This window comes from Manis pentadactyla, chromosome 6, assembly GCF_030020395.1.
Source record: "Manis pentadactyla isolate mManPen7 chromosome 6, mManPen7.hap1, whole genome shotgun sequence".
Classification (NCBI taxonomy): Eukaryota; Metazoa; Chordata; class Mammalia; order Pholidota; family Manidae; genus Manis; species Manis pentadactyla.
Window position 1 is genome coordinate 119920630 of NC_080024.1, and position 21492 is coordinate 119942121.

Sequence of the window (21492 nt, forward strand, 5' to 3'; positions counted from 1 at the left end):
ATGGCATCACATCTCAGAACAGTTGTCTCTGTGCTGGAGGAGATCGGTGGTGGGGGACAGTAAAGGAAATCAGGAGGAGTTCTTCCAGGCCCCTCCCAGATGAGTCCAGGAAAGGGCAGGCATGGTGCCTTCTGTCAGATTAGCCCTTTTGCAGATCTCACCTCACTGGCTCTTCCTAAATTGCTGGACCTGTTCTGTGACAGGCCAAGAGACTAGTTTAGCCCAAATCAAGAACAGGTATAAATCGGCCATATTTAATCATTTTATTATCACTTTGGCTCTGTTTCCATTCCTTGCCAATTCATATCCACAATTCGAGATGTACACATAAACTCCATCTTCCCATTCATGTGTCTTTGTGTCCGCAGCTGAGCTGCACCAGACCCTCAGGCCCTCTGCAGAGGGGACAGGAGCTCCAGGTTGGCCTCGAAACACGCCGGACCACCTGCAGGGGGTAAAGGCAGAGCCAAGCAGACAAGGAGCAAGGGACCTTCATGCTGCGCCTTTCCCACAAAACCCATTGGCACCAGGAAAATGATTCCTTTAAGTTTCTCCTCAGCCCCACCGCTGTGCTCTTGGGCCGTAATCTGCCCGTGAGCCGTGAGAGTCTCCCACAGTAGGCATGACAGGCAGGCCGGCCTTTGCAGTAGGCAACACTGTTACTTTGCCTCTACCTCTTCACCCTCATTTTAGCATGGGTGAATGTAATGGTGCTCTGGAGAAGCACAATGACACCTTTTTAAAAACAAGCTTTAGGTTTTAAATAAAATGCAAACTACAGTTAAGGCATATATAAATAAAAATATTGTGTTAAAAAGATAATAGCTATACTTCTTGTCTTTTGGGGTTTTTAAGTTTTTCTTCCTTTCTCCCTTTTGAAAGATGCTGTAAGCTTTTGTATTGCATTAATTTTAATAACAATAAATATCATCTATTTCACACCTTTCATGTGCCTGCCACTGTCTGAGCACTTGAAACTTACCATCTGGAATTCTTACAACAGTCAGGGGAGCCTGAGGGGTATGGACAGCGCCTGCAGGCGTGGGGTAGTAATGGGCAGAGTCTGGAGAGCCGAGTCTCCTGGCTCCCCACTGTGCCTGCGTATCCGAACTACTGCCTAAGGAGCTTGAAGCACATGTGCCTGGGTAACAAAGGAGAGCATGGCGTGTAGCCTAGGCACAGGGGTTTTTACAAGCTCCCCAGGTGATTCTAATATGCAGCAGCTATTGGGAATCTTGCTCAGTGCCTCCCTAAAATATCTTAGTTATCAGTATCTTAAAACCCTACAACTGAAACTCTAAGATAGAATTCAGATCATCCTAAACAAGTTTTTGGGGCTGAGGTGGGAGACTAACGGGTCTCACAGCTGTGGGAGGGTGTGGGCTCAGTGTGGAGAGGTAAGACTGGAAGCCAGTGAGGGCAGCATCCCTCCCAGCGTGGGTCTTCATGTTTTGTAAGACCTTCCATCCCTGACATGGGAGGGAAGCCAGGAGGCTGGTCAACCTGTCTGCTCTGTGCACTTTCTTCTCGCCCCAGACCACAGCGGAAGCGGTGAAGTGAGCCAATCAGAGGGAGAGCCCTGGCCTGACATCGAGAGCTTCAGTAAAGTGCCTTTTGACGTCAGTGTGCATGATCCCAAGTACAGTTTGATGAGCCTGGTATATACTGAGAAGCTGGCAGGGGTAAAGCAAGGTCAGTGCAAGGAGAGCCAGGCTTATCTCCTCTGAAGGTCAAGGGAACCTAAATCAGGGCAGGACACCTGGGCAGTTTGAGCTTTGAGAGCAGCTTAAGTGATTCTCCTCTCTGCTTTTCCCTGCTCTTCTCTCACATACGTGCATACCACCTTCTAGTTTTCATACCTGCCTCCTCAGGCATAAATTATGGAATCCTTGGAACAGCGCTTTTGGGGAGTAGGGGACTTTCTACCCAGTGGGTAGGGGCTTCATGCACATCATAGAAATGTTTTTTGCCCCTTTATACACAGAAGCAATAAAGGAACCCAGATTCGAGGAGCCCAGGAAGCGAGACACCACATCCATGGTGCTGACCAAGCACGCAGCCTACAACACCTTCCACCACTGCGAGCAGTGCCGCCCTTACATGGACTTCGCCTCTGCCTCCCAGGTGCTGCCCCTTTGCTCCCGCCTTTGCCACCCAGCATGGATTTTGTATAAGGGATGAAAAATAGGCTTCCAGTTGCAGGCTCTAGACGAAGGATAGCTCATTTATGAGATGGACCCACTCAACTGTGAGCAAAATGCATGAAGCAATGGATAAAATTACTTCGGGCTTATTAAGGTTGTGGGCGGCGAGGAGGCAGAGGAGGCAAAGAAACTGAGTTTTAGTGTCTTAAGTCACTTCATGGAAATGGTTACGTGTTGTGTTTAGGTTAGAGGGTGGCTGAGATGTTTATCTGTGCTACTTATTATGGCACAGTTGGTGAAAGGGACTTTGGCCCCTTTGGGTTGTTGATCAAAGTGGTTGTTGTTTGACAAATCCTTGGAACTGTGAATAAGTCTGTTGATTTGCATGGACCTAGTCATATGCCTATGCCAGAATGGGATGGTTTTGGCCACGAGGCATACAGAAGAGTCAGTATTTGCTCTCTTATTTAGAGAGAACAGAAGACGAGCCAAAACCCCATAGTATTTGGCTCCTTTTTCACCAGAACATCTTTAAGCACAAAAGATGGGAAAGGCAGCAAATGATAGTATCCAGTGCCTATTTGGGAAATAAATTCCTATTGCTTTCCCAACTTTAGTTTCTTGATTTTTATTCCTTGGCTCTAAATACCTAGAACAACTCTTCCTTCCTGTAGGATATGCCGATTGGACTTCCCTAAACTTGCTTCTACTCTTCAGGACCAGGTCTTTTCCCTTTTCCCAGAAGGTAGTAGATGGCATATACTGAAAAACTGGACTGGCCATTCCACCCTTCTAATACAAGTTACCTTTTTATAGCCCATTTGTTTTCTTGGAGTTATTGAAAACTTTTGATGGGCTAGTTTGAAATCAGCTCACAATGCTTTGTCGAATATTCAAGTCCCCTGCTCTATAAATCATAGGTTTTTTAAAATCTTATTTAAAATACTCTAGTTATATAGTACGTTTCTATGTGATTACAATACTAAGAAGTATATTCCCACACTTGTGAAGCAGAGTGAACTAGAATTTAAGGGAAGAATTACCTACTATTTTTCTATGAAATGTAATATCTAGGTTAAAACTCTTGGGACACCTACCTAGATTCTAGTTGTTGCTGAAAAGTGATGCTATCCTTCCATTAAGCCAAATACTTGTCTGGGCTGTAAAGCATGTAAAGACTTTTACATAATTATTCTCTGAGCTGCTATTACTGAGAGAGCAGGTAAACTTCCCAGCAATTTTAAAAATAGGTTAGATTTTTATTTGGCCTTGCTGAATCAAATGGTCTCTCCTAGAAGCCAGAGTTCTAGACTAACTGATTGTTCAAACCTCTTTTAACTTCTACTGTAGCCAGGAAAGATGGGGCTACAAAGGCATTTTAATGATGTCAGTCTTAATATTTTACTTAGAAAACTGATACTCAGTTCTTTTAGCCTAACCCACATAGAACAGAGGTGTTTTCCCCTGTAACTGGGCACCTTTGGGAATGTTTTCATAGCAGGACAGCCCATACTTTGAGGTTATATTTAACCTCTCCATGAGATTGAGCAGTAGTGGGGATGCAAAGACAGTGCCACACAGTAGGTGCTTCTCCCGCCCATGGAGAGGCTGAGTGGGGCAAGATGCTTGGCTCTTGTGTCAGTGGCAGCTACTAGAAGATGAAGTGTCTGCCTTTCCAATACTTTCAACGTTGCACGCACAGCTAGGTCAAGCTCAGGTTAGTTTGCCTCTCTTAATAACCTTAATAAATGGCCTGGGATTTTGCAAACTGTGAGCTTACACTCCCCCCTTCTCCTTTGCAAATGTAGATGTCTGACTCCAGCCTTCATGCCTTCACATTCTCCTCCTCCATGCTGGGTGAAGAGGTGCAACTCTATTTCATCATTCCTAAATCCAAAGAGAGTCATTTTGTCTTCAGCAAGCAGGGCAAACACCTGGAGAGCATGCGGCTGCCCCTGGTTTCAGACAAGGTGGGTGACAATATCTGGGCACAAGGACTGACAGGACATGGGGACTAGATCAGGTTCTGTAATTATCTTAAATCTAAGGGTCTTAAATTTCCCTTTTTGGTCTCTGGTTCTTTTTTGCCCTTTTAGCAGAATTTGAATGCAGTCAAGAGCCCTATATTCACTCCTTCCAGTGGTCGCCATGAGCATGGACTCCTAAACCTTTTTCACGCCATGGAGGGCATCAGCCACCTGCATCTTCTGGTGGTCAAAGAATATGAGATGCCGCTGTACCGCAAGTACTGGCCCAACCACATCATGCTGGTGCTCCCCGGCATGTTCAATAATGCAGGCGTGGGTAAGGGGCCCCCTGGGACGGGCAGAAGGGCTGAAAGATAAACCCAGCTCCATTCCCCAGCCAGAAACTTTGAGAGGCTCACTGCCCCTGGAAAGTGCCCTCCTGACTCTTCTTAAAATCTTTCTTTTTCTTTCATGTGCCATTTTGCAGAATTTTTAATATCTGAAGACTAGTAACTCAAGGAAGTACTCGTGTACTGAGAGCCCTGGGAAGGGCTGGGCTGGGCTGGGCATGCTGGCAGCAGGACTGTAACAGGGGTTAGCTGTTCACGTTGGTCTGGAGGGGTTCCTGAGTCATTGCTAATCATTCTAAAGGCACATGACAAGTTCTAGAGGGAACTGTACCAGCGAGGTTGACAGCATCCTTCCTGCCTATGGCAGTCAATCTTAGAAGTGCCTGGAAGAAGTCGTTCCTGCTTCTCTCCATGAGGCTTAAGAGCAATGGGCTGACTCTGGAAGGGGGCAGGCACAGGGTGGTTGAGTGTCTGGTGGCGCTGTGGGTAGCACTGGAGAGGTCTGGACTGCCTTCGTTTCCCTGACTCAGGCAGGAAATCACCAACTGGACCCAGGGCTTGAGAGCTGTACTGTCTGCTCGCTTCTTGCATGGTAGTTCTTAATCATTTTCCCACCAGCTCCTGTGGGTTTCTGACTCAGTGCCAGATTCTGAGGCTCAAGAGCTGCTGACACTTTAGACGGACGTTAGAATGCCTGGCCCAGAGCTTGGGTGAGGCAGATAATCCCTGAGTAGTTTCTCTCCACTTGGGCCCTTTTCTCCCAAGTCTCTCACTTGCCTTCTTTCCCACTCAGCTCATCTCTCTGCCTTTCTGTCCACTTCTCTCCTTCCTTCAGAGGTCTCCATCTCTGTTCTCCCTTCCACTCCTTCTCATGTCCTTGAACCTTAAGCCTTAAAGTGGGATTAAAATATTTTTAAAACTGGTTTATCATTTTGAATGCAATTTTATGTTCCATGTTTATCACTTTATATTAAGCAAAGTAAGACTTTTACATATTTCTGATCCTTTGTCCTCCCCAAATCACATATCCCCAAACTAACAAATCTATGTGAACTTCCAATTACCCTTTTCTGTGCTTTACTGACCTTCAGATGAAGACCTTTTATCTCAGATCTGACTGATGTTGTTTAGTGCCAGTTTTACCATTTTTGCAATAATTTGGGGAGAAACCATATATGCACATAAATGCAAATTAAATTTTTTACTTATAAAAAAACTACATAAAACTTACCATCTTAGCCATTTAAATATACAGTTCAGTACATTCACGTTATGAACCCAATCTCCAGAACTCTCATCTCGCAAAACTGAAGCTTAATACCATTAAAGACTAACCCCCCACCTCCACCTCCCCCTACAACCACCATTCTACTTTGTCTTTGTGAATTTGACTTCTCTAGGGAATCAGACAATATCCTTTTGTGTCTGGCTTATTTAACTCAGATGTCCTCCAGGTTCATCCATGCTGTGCATGTGTCAGAATTTCCTTCCTTTTTAAGGCTGAATAATACACATATATACATAGACCATGTCTTCTTTATCCATTCATCCATTGATAGATACTTGAGCTGATGTCCACCTTCTGGGTATTCTGAGTAATGCTGCTATGAACATGGCTGTACAAGTATCTCATGAAGATCCTGCTTTCACTTGTTTTGGGTACATGCCCAGAATTGCTCAATCATATAGTAATTCTATTTTTAATATTTGAGGAATTCACACAGTATTCCTTAATGGCTGTACCATTTTACATTCCTGACAGTGCAAAATGGTCCCAGTTTCTCCACATCCTCACCAACACTTGTTTTCTGGGTGTATTTTGTTTTAATCTTTGTTTTAGTAATAGCCATCTTAATGAATATGATGACATCTTACTGTGATTTGATTTGAATTTTCCTAATGACTAGTGATGTTGAACATCTTTTCATGTGTATGTTTGCCATTTGTACATCTTCTTTGGAGAATCTATTCAACTCCTTCGCCTATTTTACAATCAGAGTTTTGTTGTTAACTTGCAGTTCTTTATATAACCCCTTATTAGATATATGATTTTTTTCCCCATTCCATAGGTTGCTTTTTCACTACTGATTGCATCCTTCAGATAAAGTTTTATGTAGTCCAACTTATTTTTCCTTTTGTATCCTGAGCTTCTGGCATCATATCTAAGAAATCATTGCCAAATACAACACTATCGAGCTCTCCACCTGTTTTCTTCTGTTGTATAGTTTAACTGTTACATTTAAATCTTTGGTCCATTTTTTTTAAACTTTTTTTTTGGTATCCTTAATATAAAATCATATGAGCAACATTGTGGTTACTAGATTTCCCCATTATCAAATCCCCACCACATACTCCATTACAGTCACTGTACATCAGTCTAAGATGCTATAGAGTCACTACTTGTCTTCTCTGTGCTGTACTGCCTTCCCCATGCCCCACCACCACCACGTTGTGGGCTAATCGTAATGCCCCTTATTTCCCTTATCCCTCCCTTCCCACCCACCCTCCCCAGTCCCTTTCTCTTTGGTAACTGTTAGTCCATTCTTGGGTTCTGTGAGTCTGCTGTTGTTTTGTTTCTTCACTTTTTTCTTTGTTCTTATACTCCACAGATGAGTGAGATCATTTGGTACTTGTCTTTCTCTGCCTGGCTTATTCACTGAGCATAATACCCTCTAGCTCCATCCATGCTGTTGCAAATGGTAGGATTTGTTTTCTTCTTATGGCTGAATAATATTCCATTGTGTATATGTACCACATCTTCTTTATCCATTCATCTACTGATGGACACTTAGGTTGCTTCCATTTCTTGGCTACTGTAAATAGTGCTGCAAGAAACATAGGGGTGCATATGTCTTTTTGAAATGGGATCATACATTTTTAGGGTAAATTCCTAGGAGTGGAATTCCTGGGTCAAGTGATATTTCTATTTTTAGTTTTTTGAGGAACCTCCATATTGCTTTCCACAATGGTTCAACTAGTTTACATTCCCACCAGCAGTGTAGGAGGGTTCCCCTTTCTCCGCATCTTCACCAGCATTTGTTGGTTCCTAGTCTTTTCTATGTTGGCCATCCTAATTGGTGTGAGGTGATATCTCATTATGGTTTTAATTTGCATTTCCCTGGTAATTAGCAATGTGGAGCATCTTTTCATGTGTCTGTTGGCCATCTGAATTTCTTCTTTGGAGAAGTGTCTGTTCATATCCTCCACCCATTTTTTAATAGGGTTATTTGCTTTTTGGGTGTTGAGGTATATGAGGATCCTTTTTTTTTATAGTGTAAGGAAAGGGTCCAACTTCTTCTGTTGCCTGTGGATATAGTTTTCCCAGCACTATTTCTTAAAGATACTATCCTTTCCCCATTAAACGGTCTTTGCATCTTTGTCAAAAATCATCTGACTATATATGCAAGGGCACAGTGCTAGGCTCTGTATTCTTATTCCATTGGTCTCTATGTCCCTTTATGTCACTACCACCTTGTTTTGATTACTGTAATTTCATATAAATTTTGAAATCAGCCAAATGTGAGGCCTCCAGCTTCGTTCTTTTCAAGGCTGTTTTTTAGCTTCATGATCTACATCTTGTTCATTTTAGGGTGGCTATTCATAAAATTTGGCAAATGCTTAATGCTCATCCTTTTAATTGCTAACACTCATGGAACACTTGCCATGGGCTAGGAGCTACCCTGAGCACCATACAGCAATCCTATGGAGCAAACATCATCATTGCCTCCTTAGAGACATGGAAGCTGGGCACAGGGAGTTCATTTGTTCAGTGTCACAGAGCTAGGCAATGGCAGAATCAGAACAAACCTAGGCAACTTGGCTTGTCTTCTCTTACTATACCATACTACCTCTTGCAAAAAAGAGCTTGGGAAAGGATGCCAGTTTCCAGAATCTTCTTCAGAAAAGACACTGCTGCCAATGTCCTACAGGCATCTAAAGCAGGGGACATTTAGAGTAAGCAGCACACCCACTTATTACAGCCCTGGCTACTCCCTATGCAGGACATGTGAATGGCTATTTCTGAGACGGAGAGCCCCTTCCCATGGCTTTAAGCAAACAACCAGTAATAAGCATTTCTTCTATGTGGCATCCTTTGTCCTACCAGGGAAACAGGATCCTGGCAGTACTCGCAAAGTGATTCACAAATCATTTGCATCATCAAAGACATCTCTGGTTTCTAGCCCATCAAACCTGCTCAAGTGAATCTCTGGTGACAGGCCCCAGGAATCCGCATTTTAAACAGACTCCTTCAGTGATTCTTACCACACTGAAGTTTGAGAACCACGTGCTGACCCCACCTGCATGGCCACTCTGAGTGGGCATGCCCGGGGAGAGAATGCGAGCTCCCTGTGGGGCTCCAGCCAAGCCTGAGCGGCAGGTGCGTAGCCATGGTTGTGTTGCCTTCCAGGTGCAGCCAGGTTTCTCATTAAGGAGCTGTCATATCACAACCTGGAACTAGAGAGGAACCGCCTCGAAGAGCTGGGAGTTAAACGCCAGTGTGTCTGGCCATTCATTGTTGTGATGGACGACTCGTGTGTCCTGTGGAACATTCACAGTGTCCAAGAGCAGACCAGGTAGGGCACTTCCGGGCAGTTCTGGGGAAGGCTGGCCCAATGCCAGCAAGACAACCATGCTTTGCTTGGCTGTGGTTACACATGGAAGGAAATGAGAGGGGTACAGCTTTTTAGAACAAAACAGTCATCCACAAGACCACCCTCACTAGCACATGTTTAAAATTTAGACATTCAAGATGCCATTAAAGTCCTGGACCATTTCTGCATCATAGCTTTGGTTAGCTATAAAAGTCTGTTGAGACACACTGGTTTATTTAGAAAGACCACTGGCTCCTGAATCAGGTGACCTGCTTTTTAGACCCAGTTCTGCATCATAATGATCTGGATGAAAAGGGAAAGTTAATTCACCTGTGTCTCAATTCCATCACCCATACAATTATAGCCGGGCCCAAATCCACGGTTCCTTCTCCTGGAGCAGTGGTGGGGGTCCATGAGGACCAGGGAATGTTAAACCTGGGAAAGCCCTGCACAGTAAGTGGCCCCATGTCAGCAGCCCTGTGCCTCACCGAGACACTGTGCTAGATGACCTCTAGGCCTGTCCAGCTCAAACACTGTGTTTGTGACCTTGTTTCCACTGTGGATTTGAAGCCAGTGAAGTTTTCAAATCTTTATTATACCATAATGACCAGAACTGGAAAGTATACTTGCATGCTTCAAACCTCTGGCTATCTCCCTTTGGTAGCCTCCTGTTCATTATTCATTTTTAAACGGGCTGGTTTGCTTTCTCTGCCTTGACATCGTAAGCCCCATTCCAGGAGGCAGCTTCTGCAGGCGACAGGTGCAGGAACCTGAGCCTAACACCCCTTCTCCATCCCGGGTTCATATTGAGTAAATCAGCCAACTATGTCCTTTCCAGACACTGTATAGTCGTGCTGGCCCTTCCTAAGTGACCCTCTCTTCAGTAGTGCTTACTGCCATCTTACATGAACTAACTTCACATTTCATAGCCAGCCTGTGGAAGCAGCAGTCTCCAGTAAGAATGTGTCCTTGAAGAGTGTTTTGCAGCACATTGAAGCAACACCAAAAATTGCCCACTATGCAATCCTGGGCATACAGAAATGGAGCAGCAAGCTGAGTTCTCAGAGCCTGAAGACCCCATTCTCTAGGTGCCATGTGCACGATTTCATCCTCCTTAACATAGACTTGACTCAGAACGTACAGTATGACTTCAACAGGTAGGTCCTGCCTCCTCAATGGGAGTAATCCTGGCATTTACTGATCACTTCCACCCAACTCTAGCCTCGTTTTTTTTCTTCTGTCCCTGAGTCTTTGAGAAACTGAGTATTCTCTTTATATGGGCCAGAGAAAGGGAGAATTATGAGCCCAAAGTGCCCCTTCATCACCCTTCAAAATGACCTAGACCCTAATAGGTGTTACAACAGAAAATGCTTAAAAAATATTTTAGCCATTTCATTATTCAGTAAGAACTAAAATGGATAAAAACTACTGTATCTATGTAAGTCAGTGTGTGGACCCATAGACCCACTGAAGATTAACTCTTCATCCATCCTCAGAACTCAGAAGGTGATCACTTTCCCCAAATGCCAGTGAGACCCAGAGATCTGGATCCTGTACAGAAGAGCCAGCAGATGGGAATGAATGAGGAAGCTAGCCCTGATCTTGCCCCCTAAGTTATGTCCACATCCTGGAAAATCTGAAATGGCCAAGCAAAGAATGTCAGGGACCATAAAGTCCCCCTTATGTCAACCCCCAACCCTGTAGCTATTCCACATCTATATATTAAATTTGGCAGGTACGTCCTCCTGTTTGCAGCCAGGATTCTAAAACTGGGAACCCCGCACTCCTCTGCCCTCTTTCCCACAAGTGCATATGTCTAGGTGTGTCTAGGACCAAAGTCAGCTCATTTCCTCCTCTCTCAGTGTCATTAATGTCCAAATAAGAGGGCTTGCAAGTCAGTGTTGAAAGGGCCAGCTCTGAGGGGCCAGGGTTGGTTCTGTTGGAGGCTGTCTCCTAACACCTGACACACGTTTCTCTGTGTGTAACTACTGTGGCTGAGATATGACAGGTAGTCAAAGAAACCTGTTGTGATTATGGTTTAGGTATTTCTGCGAAGATGTGGACTTTAACCTGAGAACAAACAGCAGCGGTCTGCTCATCTGCCGCTTTAACAACTTCAGTCTCATGAAGAAACATGTTCAGGTTGGGGGGCAAAGGGACTTTATCATTAAACCAAAGATCATGGTAAGTTTGCAAGCTTGATTCCACTGTTGGAAATAAGGCAATTTTTTGTTAATATCTTTGTTATTCGGTACTGGCATTAAGTAGTTACCACTGGATTGGAAACTGAGAGAACAGAAAAGTCAGTTTTTAATGCCAAATCTGCAGTCTCGTTTCCCTTACTGAAGACTTGACTCAGGTCAGACAGAAGGCTTGAAAATTCAACAAGATAACCTTTAGATTTAAAGTTAACAACTCCATTAAAGCATCAGTTTCAAACAATGTTCTATATTCTTACAGTGGCAAATTAGCAGTCGTACATTCTTTATGTAGTGTATGAGAGAAATGTCAATCAAGGGGCTGGTTGGGTCCTTGGCCAGATTTTTTTTTTAGAGAAAGTAATGCAGATTAAAACCTGTTAAGAGTGAATTCCATGGGCCTGCCCTTTTCTGTTTGAGATTTTCCTGGTAGCTAATCATTTCTAACATGGAATCTCCCCAGTGGAGCTTAGAAACCTCTGTTGTTTTCTTTTTTGTTTGTGATGGGAATTTAACCCAACTACACCCCACAGCACTGTTAAGAGGCTTCCTGTTGGACCTCACAATGTTGCTAAATGCAGGAACTTTCAAAGAAGTCTATTTTTCCATTTTCTCCTGCCCTTGCTGTGTAAATTATGTTACACCCAACTGTACTCCTCCCAAGGAAAAAATAATTTCAGCACCCACACGTTGACTCACATTTGAACCTAGCACCTGTCACTGTGCTTCCGCTAGGAATTCGGGAGCGTTGGGATGCAATGCAGTGTTTCCTTGCCCGTTTCACCCAGTGGCAGATACATTTCCCATGATAATCTCGGCTCTGATTTCAGGTGTCAGAGAGCTTAGCACCCATCTTGCCCCTTCAGTATGTCTGTGCTCCCGACAGTGAACACACACTACTGGCAGCCCCTGCACAGTTTCTCCTGGAGAAGTTCCTTCAGCACGCCTCATACAAACTCTTCCCCAAAGCCATCCATAACTTCAAGAGTCCTGTGTTGGCCATTGACTGCTACCTTAACATTGGACCAGAGGTAAAGGGGAAGGGGCTACAACCGCGCTTTACCCACTTCCATCCATTTCCTTCCCACTGTAGCTCCCATTTGAAAGCTTAAATAGAGATGAGAAAGGAGCCTGTGAGTTATTTATGCAAAGGCTCTTGTCCCCACCCCATACCTGTTTCACCTTCCAGTGAGCCACTGAACACTCAGTGAGCAGCCTACCTCAGTGATATTGCACAGAAGCAGTTGCTTGCTCCTCCATCGTAATGTGTCAGACAGTATTATAATCATGTGACGTTACCTCCACAAGAGTTCTTCTGAGGCACACAGACCTTCGCCACTGCTTGAGGCACATAAGAGGAGCTCAACGATTACTGAGCAGCCTCGGGTATCACCGGAGCCTTTCCAGCTGTCATGTCACCACTTCCCACTCCTGGACTCTTTTCCAGGGTTTTCTTAATTTTCCATTATTTCCCGTCTCTCTCTCCTTTTCTTTCTCCCCCATCTCCATCTGTCTCAATCAAGTCCTCCATCAGTTTTAGTTTTTTATAAATATTTGCCACTTGCACCTTGAGGCTTCTGACCACTGACGGCCGGACTTTAACGGCTTCTGCCATTAATCTTTCCTCTAGGATTATTATTATTATTATTTTAAAATATTTTATTCTATTTATTAACATACTATCCTCATGAAGAGTTTTTTTTTTTAAATAAGGTATAAGGAAAAAAATAAAATTACTTGTAATGGGAACAATAACATTTTGTTACATTTCCTTCTAGGCTTTTTTCTTTGCATATACAGACAGACCTCGGAGAGGTTGTGGGTTCAGTTCCAGACCACTGCAATAAAGCAAATATCACAATAAAGGAAGTTAAATCAATTTTTTGGTTTCCCAGTGCATATAAAAGTTATATTTATATAATACTGTAGCCTACTAAGTATGAAATAGCATTATGTCAAAAAAAGTACATGCATTAAAAAACACTTTATTGCAAAAAATGCTAACCATCATCTGAGCTTACAGCAAGTCATAATTACTGCTCACAGGTCACCATAACAAATATAATAATGAAAAAGTTTGAAATATTGTGAGAATTACTGAAATGTGACACACACACAAAGTGAGCAGATGCTATTGGAAAAATGATACTAGAATTACTAAGCACAGGGTTGCCACAAACCTTCAATTTCTAAAAAAACACAGTATCTGCAAATGAGGTGTGCCTGTACTGGCCAGCACAACCTAAGGCTGCAGTCCAGTTATACCCAATTTGGGAAACTGATTTTTACAAGTGAACAGTGCAGACATTTTACAGTCTCATTCTTATGTTAATCTACACTGTGGATTAGACCATGAATGACAGATTTTAGAGGCAGATGGAATCTTTAAAAACCATCAGATATACTAATGCCTTTTATGGTGTCTATGGAAGTTGCGTGTGTAACCGAGCTCTCCCAATTCCTCCACCTCAGGATCCAGAGTTCTAGGTGTCAGACAACACAATCTCAATACCATACTACTATTAGCAACCAACACTCACAACTACTTAGTGAATGGCATACATCAATTTTTAATTCACAGAACAGTCTTATTAAACAGATACTACTACCATCTCTACAAACAAGGAAACTGCAGATGGTAAAATGAATGAAGCAAACTGCTCAGTGTCACATGGCTACTAGAGGCACCAGTATCTCAACCCCAGCAGTTGGGCCCCCACATGAGCCAGTCCACTGTCTCAAGGTCTCCCAACTATTGAATTTACTTCCCTGTAATTTTTGTGTAGTAAATTCATGCACTTTTGTAAGCTTCTGTCCAATTGAAAGTTTATCTAAACAAAAGTCTGATTTAAAATATTCCCATCAATAAGGTAATCTAAACACATACTCTTATCCTGTCTTTGTGGAATGTAATTTTTTAATATCTTATTCTATAAAGACTCTTAGATGGAGAGGCTTGTTTTGTTTCTTACTACTCATTCTCTCATTAATTCTCTCATATTAAGAGAAAGAAGAGAAGCAGTAAACGAGTTAAAACTTGGCACACTAAAAAAGCGAGGCAAAGCTTAAATACCCAACCCACTGAAATTTTAATGAAGTATTTTTCTCCTTCTGGCTCTGAAACAGCTAAACAGGAAGGTGCTGACTCATTCAGCTGAAGCGCAGGCATTTGCTTGCTTTTGAAATATGCCTGCTCTTTCTGCTTGATGCTTCCAGGTGGCCATGTGCTATGTCAGCTCCAGACCCCACTCCAGCAATGTCAACTGTGAAGGCGTATTTTTCAGTGGACTCCTCTTGTACCTCTGTGACTCCTTTGTAGGTGCTGATCTTCTTAAGAAATTTCAGTTTCTAAAAGGTAAATTAAATGTAGTACCTTACTCGTGAATGCTGATGGTTCCCACTGGACATATACAGAGGTGATAAATATAAAAAAGTAGTTTAACAAACATTTTTGCAAGAAAATGGAATACCTTGCTTTTAAACCAGGGCCACTGATTTTAACTGGGCAAAAGAAAAGTCATTGTTTATACTGAGAGACTAAATGAAGCTGAATAGCAAGATTTGTGACCACACTAAGTATGTCTGCCACTATTAATTTTAGAAAGGAATAATGCAATGCAAGAAGAGAAGTATGCTTGTCATATATCTAACTTTAATGAAAATCAGGTTAATGAGTTACAGAAGCTACAAAATTGCTTCAACAGTTATGCACTATACAAAGAGTTAGACTTGTGAAACTGCAGATTAAGCATCGCAAATAATCCTGACATGATGACCTCTGAGGTCAGTGAAAAAAAGATTCAGAATATTGTGTACGGAATGCTATTTTTATGAAAACAAGTGAAATTGTGTATGTGCTTATACAAAACTCATCTGGAACAGCTGGTGGGCTGAAGCAGGGAGGCAGTAGGCCCCCCAGGGGACATTGGGCATCCGCTGAGACATTTTGGGTTGGCACAGTAAGGAGTGCTGGCACACAGTGAGTAGAAGCCAAGGATGCTGCTAACACCCTCCAAGGATGGACAGAGCCCCACAACAGAGACAAACGCAGCCCAGTATGCTGAGGCTGGGGACCCCTGCTCTAGAGGGACATGGGAGAGACATGGTAGCCTTGGTTACCACAGGGAAAGGGAGGATGTGCTTGGAAGATTTTTCACTTCGTATTTTTTAACTTTTAAATTTTTTAATACTACTTATTCAAAATAACAAAATTAATCAGTTCTGATGGGCTGCTTACCTACAAGTTGGTTTTCAGATGTGCTTGCTTAGGGGACATAATCAAAGAGAGGTGGTAAGTAAGGTTCTCTTATCACTGCAATCCTGAGCCTAAGATGCATTCCTGCCGTTCTTCTGCAGGTGCTACCCTGTGCGTCATCTGCCAAGACAGAAGCTCTTTACGCCAAACCATCGTCCGCTTGGAGCTAGAGGATGAGTGGCAGTTCCGCCTCCGGGACGAGTTTCAAACCGCTAACAGCAGTGATGACAAGCCCCTCTACTTTCTGACTGGACGTCATGTATGAGCTTTTGGAAAGACAAAAATAGCACAGGGGTGCCTAGGTGGGGTGGGGCAGGAACAATTATTTGGAATTATTTTCCTTTAAAGTACAATCACTGTGGAGCAAAGTGCAACATATTTGTCTATTCTCCAAAGACCACCCCCTCCCCCAAATCTGACCCAGGTCTTTGTGGGCATCACTGTCCTTCAGTTCCACTTTCAGGACCTTAGATTCAGGTCACTTCGCCCCAGGCAGTTACGCAATCACTGGTGACACGGTCTGCCCGCGGGAGCCTGAGGAGGATATACTTTGGGGAACGACCGTGGAGTTAGCGTTGTTTTTCCAACCATACTGTGTCAGGGGAAGCCGGCTCTCAGCAGCAGCGTTATAGCCTGAAGGAGTTACGTGGGATGTGCACCAATGGTGTGGGATTAATTGAAGATTAACGTTCGAGGCCTGAACCCTCAGTTTCTCTTCAGATCTGTACTTTGGTACAGTACTACTCAGGGGTCTTGAAATGATAGAATGTAGAAGATATTTGTATTTTAAAAAAAGTAGCTTTGTCTTTCTCTGTCAGTGTTAGTTTAAGATTTATAATCTTATATATATTGAAACTTTTGGCAAAATTTCCACAGGAGTTAAAAAGTTTACTATTTAAACTGAACAAGCAAACCAGTAAATGCAGAGAAGGCATTGTGCGCATAAATTGCAGCTTCTCCTTAACTTCCTTTCTTTTTCCATTCTTTAAAAATGTTTCCAGTCTCTAAGCACACCATGTCTGTGAGAATATGGAACAGTGATTAGTCTTGTACAAGGAGAGCCTGATTCAGTAGCTGAGCCAACCGAGACACTTTTAGCAGTCGCCCCACCCCTGCCCTGCTCGGGTGGAATTGGCAGTTGGCACCAGCAAAGCGTCAGGTAAGGGTCTGTGCGGGGCAGAACTGGTTTCCTCCCTTTCAGGGACTCAAGCAAAGCTTCCTTTTTAAGATACACTGAGTGAACATTGGCTGCCTTTTACTGACAACAACACAGAAATTACTGAAATGAGAAGCAGAGAGAGAGAGAGAGAGAACTGACTCCTCCCAGTTACTCTGTGGTGAGACGTCAGGAAGATTCCATTAAAAGTCTCTGACATTAAAATCAGCAGGGGGTATTCAATATCAACAGTAGGAGGTTTAAGTTTCTGCAGATATCTCAAGAACAGTTCTAGAAAATATTCTAGAACAAACTAAGTCTAGGAAGTTTACTCATTAAAATCACTCCAGTTCTCATCATTAAATAACAACATTTTTCTCATTAGCACATATGTAGTACTTTATTCCCACTTGCCATTTTACTTGAACCAGTATCTTACTCATGACCTGAAACTACTGAGGGAAGCCTACTTACTAAGCCTGCATTTACTTAGAACAATTAGTGTTAAGTGACCAGCTTTATTATTAGCTTGTGATACCAAGGAGTTTACAGCTAGTGAAAAGATGGGATATACTCATCTGAAAATGGTTTGCAGATCTCTTGATTTTAATACAGCTACTTATGATGCTTTCAGTGTATTTTGAAATGAACAACTCCTTTAAAAACCCCATTTTTAATTGTCCTTCCAAGAGGATCTGCCTTACATATGCTTTAACAATATTCCTTAATTTTAGTACAGAATTTTTGGCAAAGAGGTATGTTTTGAAGCAGGTTTATTTAGATATGAATGTACTTCAATTGTTCCTGTTTTGTTGAAAGGGCCTACTGCACATGGTATCAAGAAACCCACTGTTTGTGCAATATTCCAATAATATTTACTATATAGGGCAAAGAAAATACTTGAATAATTCTAAATAGTTGTACCTGGGGCAGATGGCCTCTCCAGGATTCTTCTGGCTTTATGGCTTCATAGTCTTGAGAACATTTTTTAAAGTAGTTACTTTAGATGCAGGTACTCCGTATTATTTAGGCCTGTGCTCTGAAAATTCAAACGATTGTGATCTCTTAAATACCGTTTAACCCTGTGGAAGAGAAATGCCAGAATAGAGCCAAAAAACCATCACTCCAATGATGGAGAATTCAAACTGACCTATTCTTTTCAATGCCTATCTTACTAAGGTTTGGATCTTTTAAAATCACCTTATCAGTATAATTGTTTAGAGAATGTTAGGTCCTTTTCCTGAAAGGATAAAATTGCACAAGCACAGGACACCATGATTTGTTCATACATACTTTGGTGTGTTCAGCTTCAAGCCCTGCCATTCCTTAGAACACTGTGGTATGAATGTGTTTGCTAGGCCTGCATAGTAACTGACCTATAAACCTGTTGAACCGTGCCATGTATGACAGTTCACACAGGTTAATACTGAATGTAAAGTAAAATTAGAATGAGAATTGTTGTATTCAGTTATTTGGGCTGTAATTTATGCAATTGCTTTTTGTGATTTTTTTAGAAAAGGAGGCACCTGTGTTACTTGATTTCTGTAAAATTTTCTTAACCAAAATTTGGTGAATTTCACTAGTCAGTCTACCTCACATTTTGTTTATGATTCTAAATTGTCTTTAAGTTGTGGCTACAGTATGTTCTTGTCCTTTGATTTGGTGAATGTATTAAAATTCTCTCCCACCCAAAACAGAAGAAAAAGGTTTACTTTAAACTAATTATGTTATATGTTCAAAACTGTAATAAGCTCCCTGACTCTGGCAATGTCCAAGAAAGGGTGAAGGCCATGTATCATGGGTTGAACAATAACGCTGGCATAGCCATCCAAAAAAGTGCTAAGTAAGTATTTGTTGAATGCAAATCTGTAGCTCATACAAAGAAGATATACAGGCACATGTGCAAGTATCTGCCCACCGTGCCCATTTGCAGAGATCCACATTCAGTATGGATGACAGACCTAGAAATGATTATTAAAGAGATGTTAGAACTATTCATCATGTATCCCTCGCCTTTTTTATTTTATAAATGGCAACTACACTCACTTTGGTATCCTTAGAAGAACTTCAGGTTGCTAAAGCATAGTAGTATAACATAAGGCATTAATCTCCAATTTGTTTCGAAACTCTAATTTTACCAACTTTTGAGAATAACTTTATTTCAGAAAAATAATTTTCAGCTTCATTACATAAATAGTGCTAAAATGCTAAAGCTAATGGGCTCTGATACAGACCATGAAAACACTCTTCTAGGCCAAAAGGCCTCTGGCCATTCCCATGGGAGGGACAATAAACATTTGTAAGTATAACACATTCAGGAGCAAGTAGGAACTGCCAGTGTTCACTATATATTCCATAACAGCTGCCTGAGAAAGACTAAAGGCTGTGAAAAAACTGCTGTACTTTCATATTCAGCTACCTAAAACTGGAGCAACATCCAGAGAACAAACTAGGTGCCTGTCAAACAAACAAAATCCTCTGGGCCTCTCTCTCTTCAGTCTTGGAAACTGGCTCTTGGGCTTCCTCTGGGTCTGGGAGAACACTAATTTGACACTGAAACCCTGCCTTCACTGAAGAAAACCATCACTAAAGATGATTGCAGGAAGGACCTCTGAGGTCAAAGCTTAAAGCCATTTACACAATTCCTTATCTCTTAACTGTCAAGTGCTGAGCTGAGGAAAGCATCTACTGCTGTGATGATGACAACAGATGGCATAAGTTATAAGAAAAAGCAACAAGTTGTTTTCTGACTTCTTTGTTCCAAAAGGAATCCAGTGTATTTTATTTTTACTAGAAGGGTGGAGGGGAGTTGTTAAAAGACAAAAATCTTGACCTGTTAGAAGGCCTAAGAGTTATGAGAACAGGTAGAGGATGTACACAAGTCTGCAGTCACTACCCCAGAAGCTACCTCAGCAATCTTTATGCTCTACTGAAATACAGCTGTTTCCATCCAGACACCCTAGCTGGGCAGCAATGCAAAGTTAGCAAGAACAGTTAAAATCATGGAATGTCCATTGTAATTACTGTCCTTATGATAATCATGCTTTAGTAGTAGATATACCAAATATACTTTGCATATTATGAACTGGTAAAATATTTTTATAATTCTTGCAAAATAAAATAAAACCATTGCACAGCCATGAAGATAAGGGCATAACCCATAAAATCTTGTGGTTCCTGTCTATACTTGTGGCTCCTACTGTCTCTACCTGACATTTTTACATTGAACAACTATTCAAGGGCAGCTGACAAAAAAATTTATAGGCGCTCTTGTGTAATCCCAACTACAGAATCAACTTCCTTTTAAGTTTGACTGTGGCCATTAGTGTATACTTACTGTATCCACTACTGCCCCCACCACTCTGTAGAGACCACTCTTCCTCACGTCACTCTTCAGCTTTCAGTCTCAACAGTGTTGACCATTCTTCGATTCTTCCAACTCTTCCCTTGGCTTCCATCACTCCCTTCTGGTTCTCTCACCTGGGACATGCCTTTTCATGTGCTCTTCCTGAGACTGAGAATAATGGTGTTGATGGTGTTCCTCCTACCCTTTATTACAGACCCCAGGGCGTTGATCTCTTCTAAACTTTCAAATAACCGAATTCATAAATTTCCTATGGTAAACTTCTCCCGATTTTAAATCAACATATCCAATTATATACTGAACAGATATCCACTTGGAGATTCTGCAACAACTTAATCCTTACCAAAATTGAGTTCATTCTTCCCCCATCCAACCTCCCAACATAATTCACTTTTGATCCATTTATACAATTATCCAAATCAAATTGCCCTACTACCCTAAATTCTGTGCCATGATCCTTCTTAGGTCAGTTACCAACTCATATCAATTCTTCAACTGTATCTTCTCAAAGTTTATCTGTCTTCTCATCTTCAACCATAGTTCAGCATTTCAGAATTTTTCACACAGACTGTAAGAGTACTCTCTTAATTACCTTCTAAGCTTTAGATTCACTTGTGAACTACCTCACAGAGCTCTCACAGTAACTAACTAAAATGATGCAGCACTAAACAGTGTGATAAACAGCAAACACTCAAATGTTAGATATTACTACTACTATTCCTAGAGAAATACCTAGACTGTAAAAGTTATTTATGGGGCTCTGTCTTCAATGTAAACATGAAAATAAACTGTTTTTCTAGTAATGGTAACATTTAAACCAAACAATTAACATAGCCTCTCTACCACGAAGCCCCCTTGAAATAACCAAGCATACTATGGGTTATATGGAAATCAGACCAGTGTTATGAGACTAATAGTTATTAGAACATCTATACTATACTCAAAAATATCATACTGTTTTTAAAAGTTATGGTACCTGTCAGGCAAACCATGAGATCAGGGATGACTAGAAGACTCTCAAGCCTAAAAGTCATGATCACTCAGATGGAAATATTTACACTACCTTACAGTTCCACTCCTACTAAGAGAACAGAGCATGACACTAACTCTATATTCAAAAAGCATACTTCTATAGGGGGATAAAATATACTGCTGCCAATATTAAAGTCTTAAATTTTAGCCAGTTTTTAATAGACATAAGATAACTTAACCTCATAAAAATAATCTATGGTAAGCCATAGTGGTGCTTTATTCTTGGGCTGTGGCTCTGCATTTCTTTGAAAAACCAGGGAAGTCTCATGTTAAGATTTTGCCGTTTGGAGATAAAGCTCAGAGTTGTTGCTGACATATTGATCCTTTGGCAAACTGGTGAAAATTATTTTAAGGAGCCAGTGTTCTAATTGGACTTCAAGACATCAAATTTAAACTCCCTGAAAAAGCACAAATGACAGCAAACCACTATCACA

At 41.8% G+C, this 21492-nt stretch overlaps 1 protein-coding gene across 9 annotated transcripts in view; it reads left to right on the forward strand.

Moving 5' to 3' along the window:
• GREB1L (GREB1 like retinoic acid receptor coactivator) overlaps positions 1 to 15771 on the forward strand; it is a 244688-nt gene extending 228917 nt beyond the window's left edge. For 5 of the 9 annotated variants that reach the window (XM_057504077.1, XM_057504079.1, XM_057504078.1 and 2 more), the window contains 10 exons: positions 1537 to 1692; positions 1985 to 2124; positions 3953 to 4114; positions 4241 to 4448; positions 8870 to 9035; positions 9983 to 10210; positions 11096 to 11237; positions 12082 to 12282; positions 14468 to 14606; positions 15608 to 15771. In XM_057504077.1, the coding sequence (XP_057360060.1) occupies positions 1537 to 1692; positions 1985 to 2124; positions 3953 to 4114; positions 4241 to 4448; positions 8870 to 9035; positions 9983 to 10210; positions 11096 to 11237; positions 12082 to 12282; positions 14468 to 14606; positions 15608 to 15771 (1706 nt within the window). Of the gene's footprint in view, positions 1 to 1536; positions 1693 to 1984; positions 2125 to 3952; positions 4115 to 4240; positions 4449 to 8869; positions 9036 to 9982; positions 10211 to 11095; positions 11238 to 12081; positions 12283 to 14467; positions 14607 to 15607 lie in introns of those variants that run through there. The other 4 variants (XM_057504080.1, XM_036905791.2, XM_057504081.1 and 1 more) reach the window with 3 other exon arrangements.
• The last annotated feature ends 5721 nt before the right edge of the window (positions 15772 to 21492 follow it).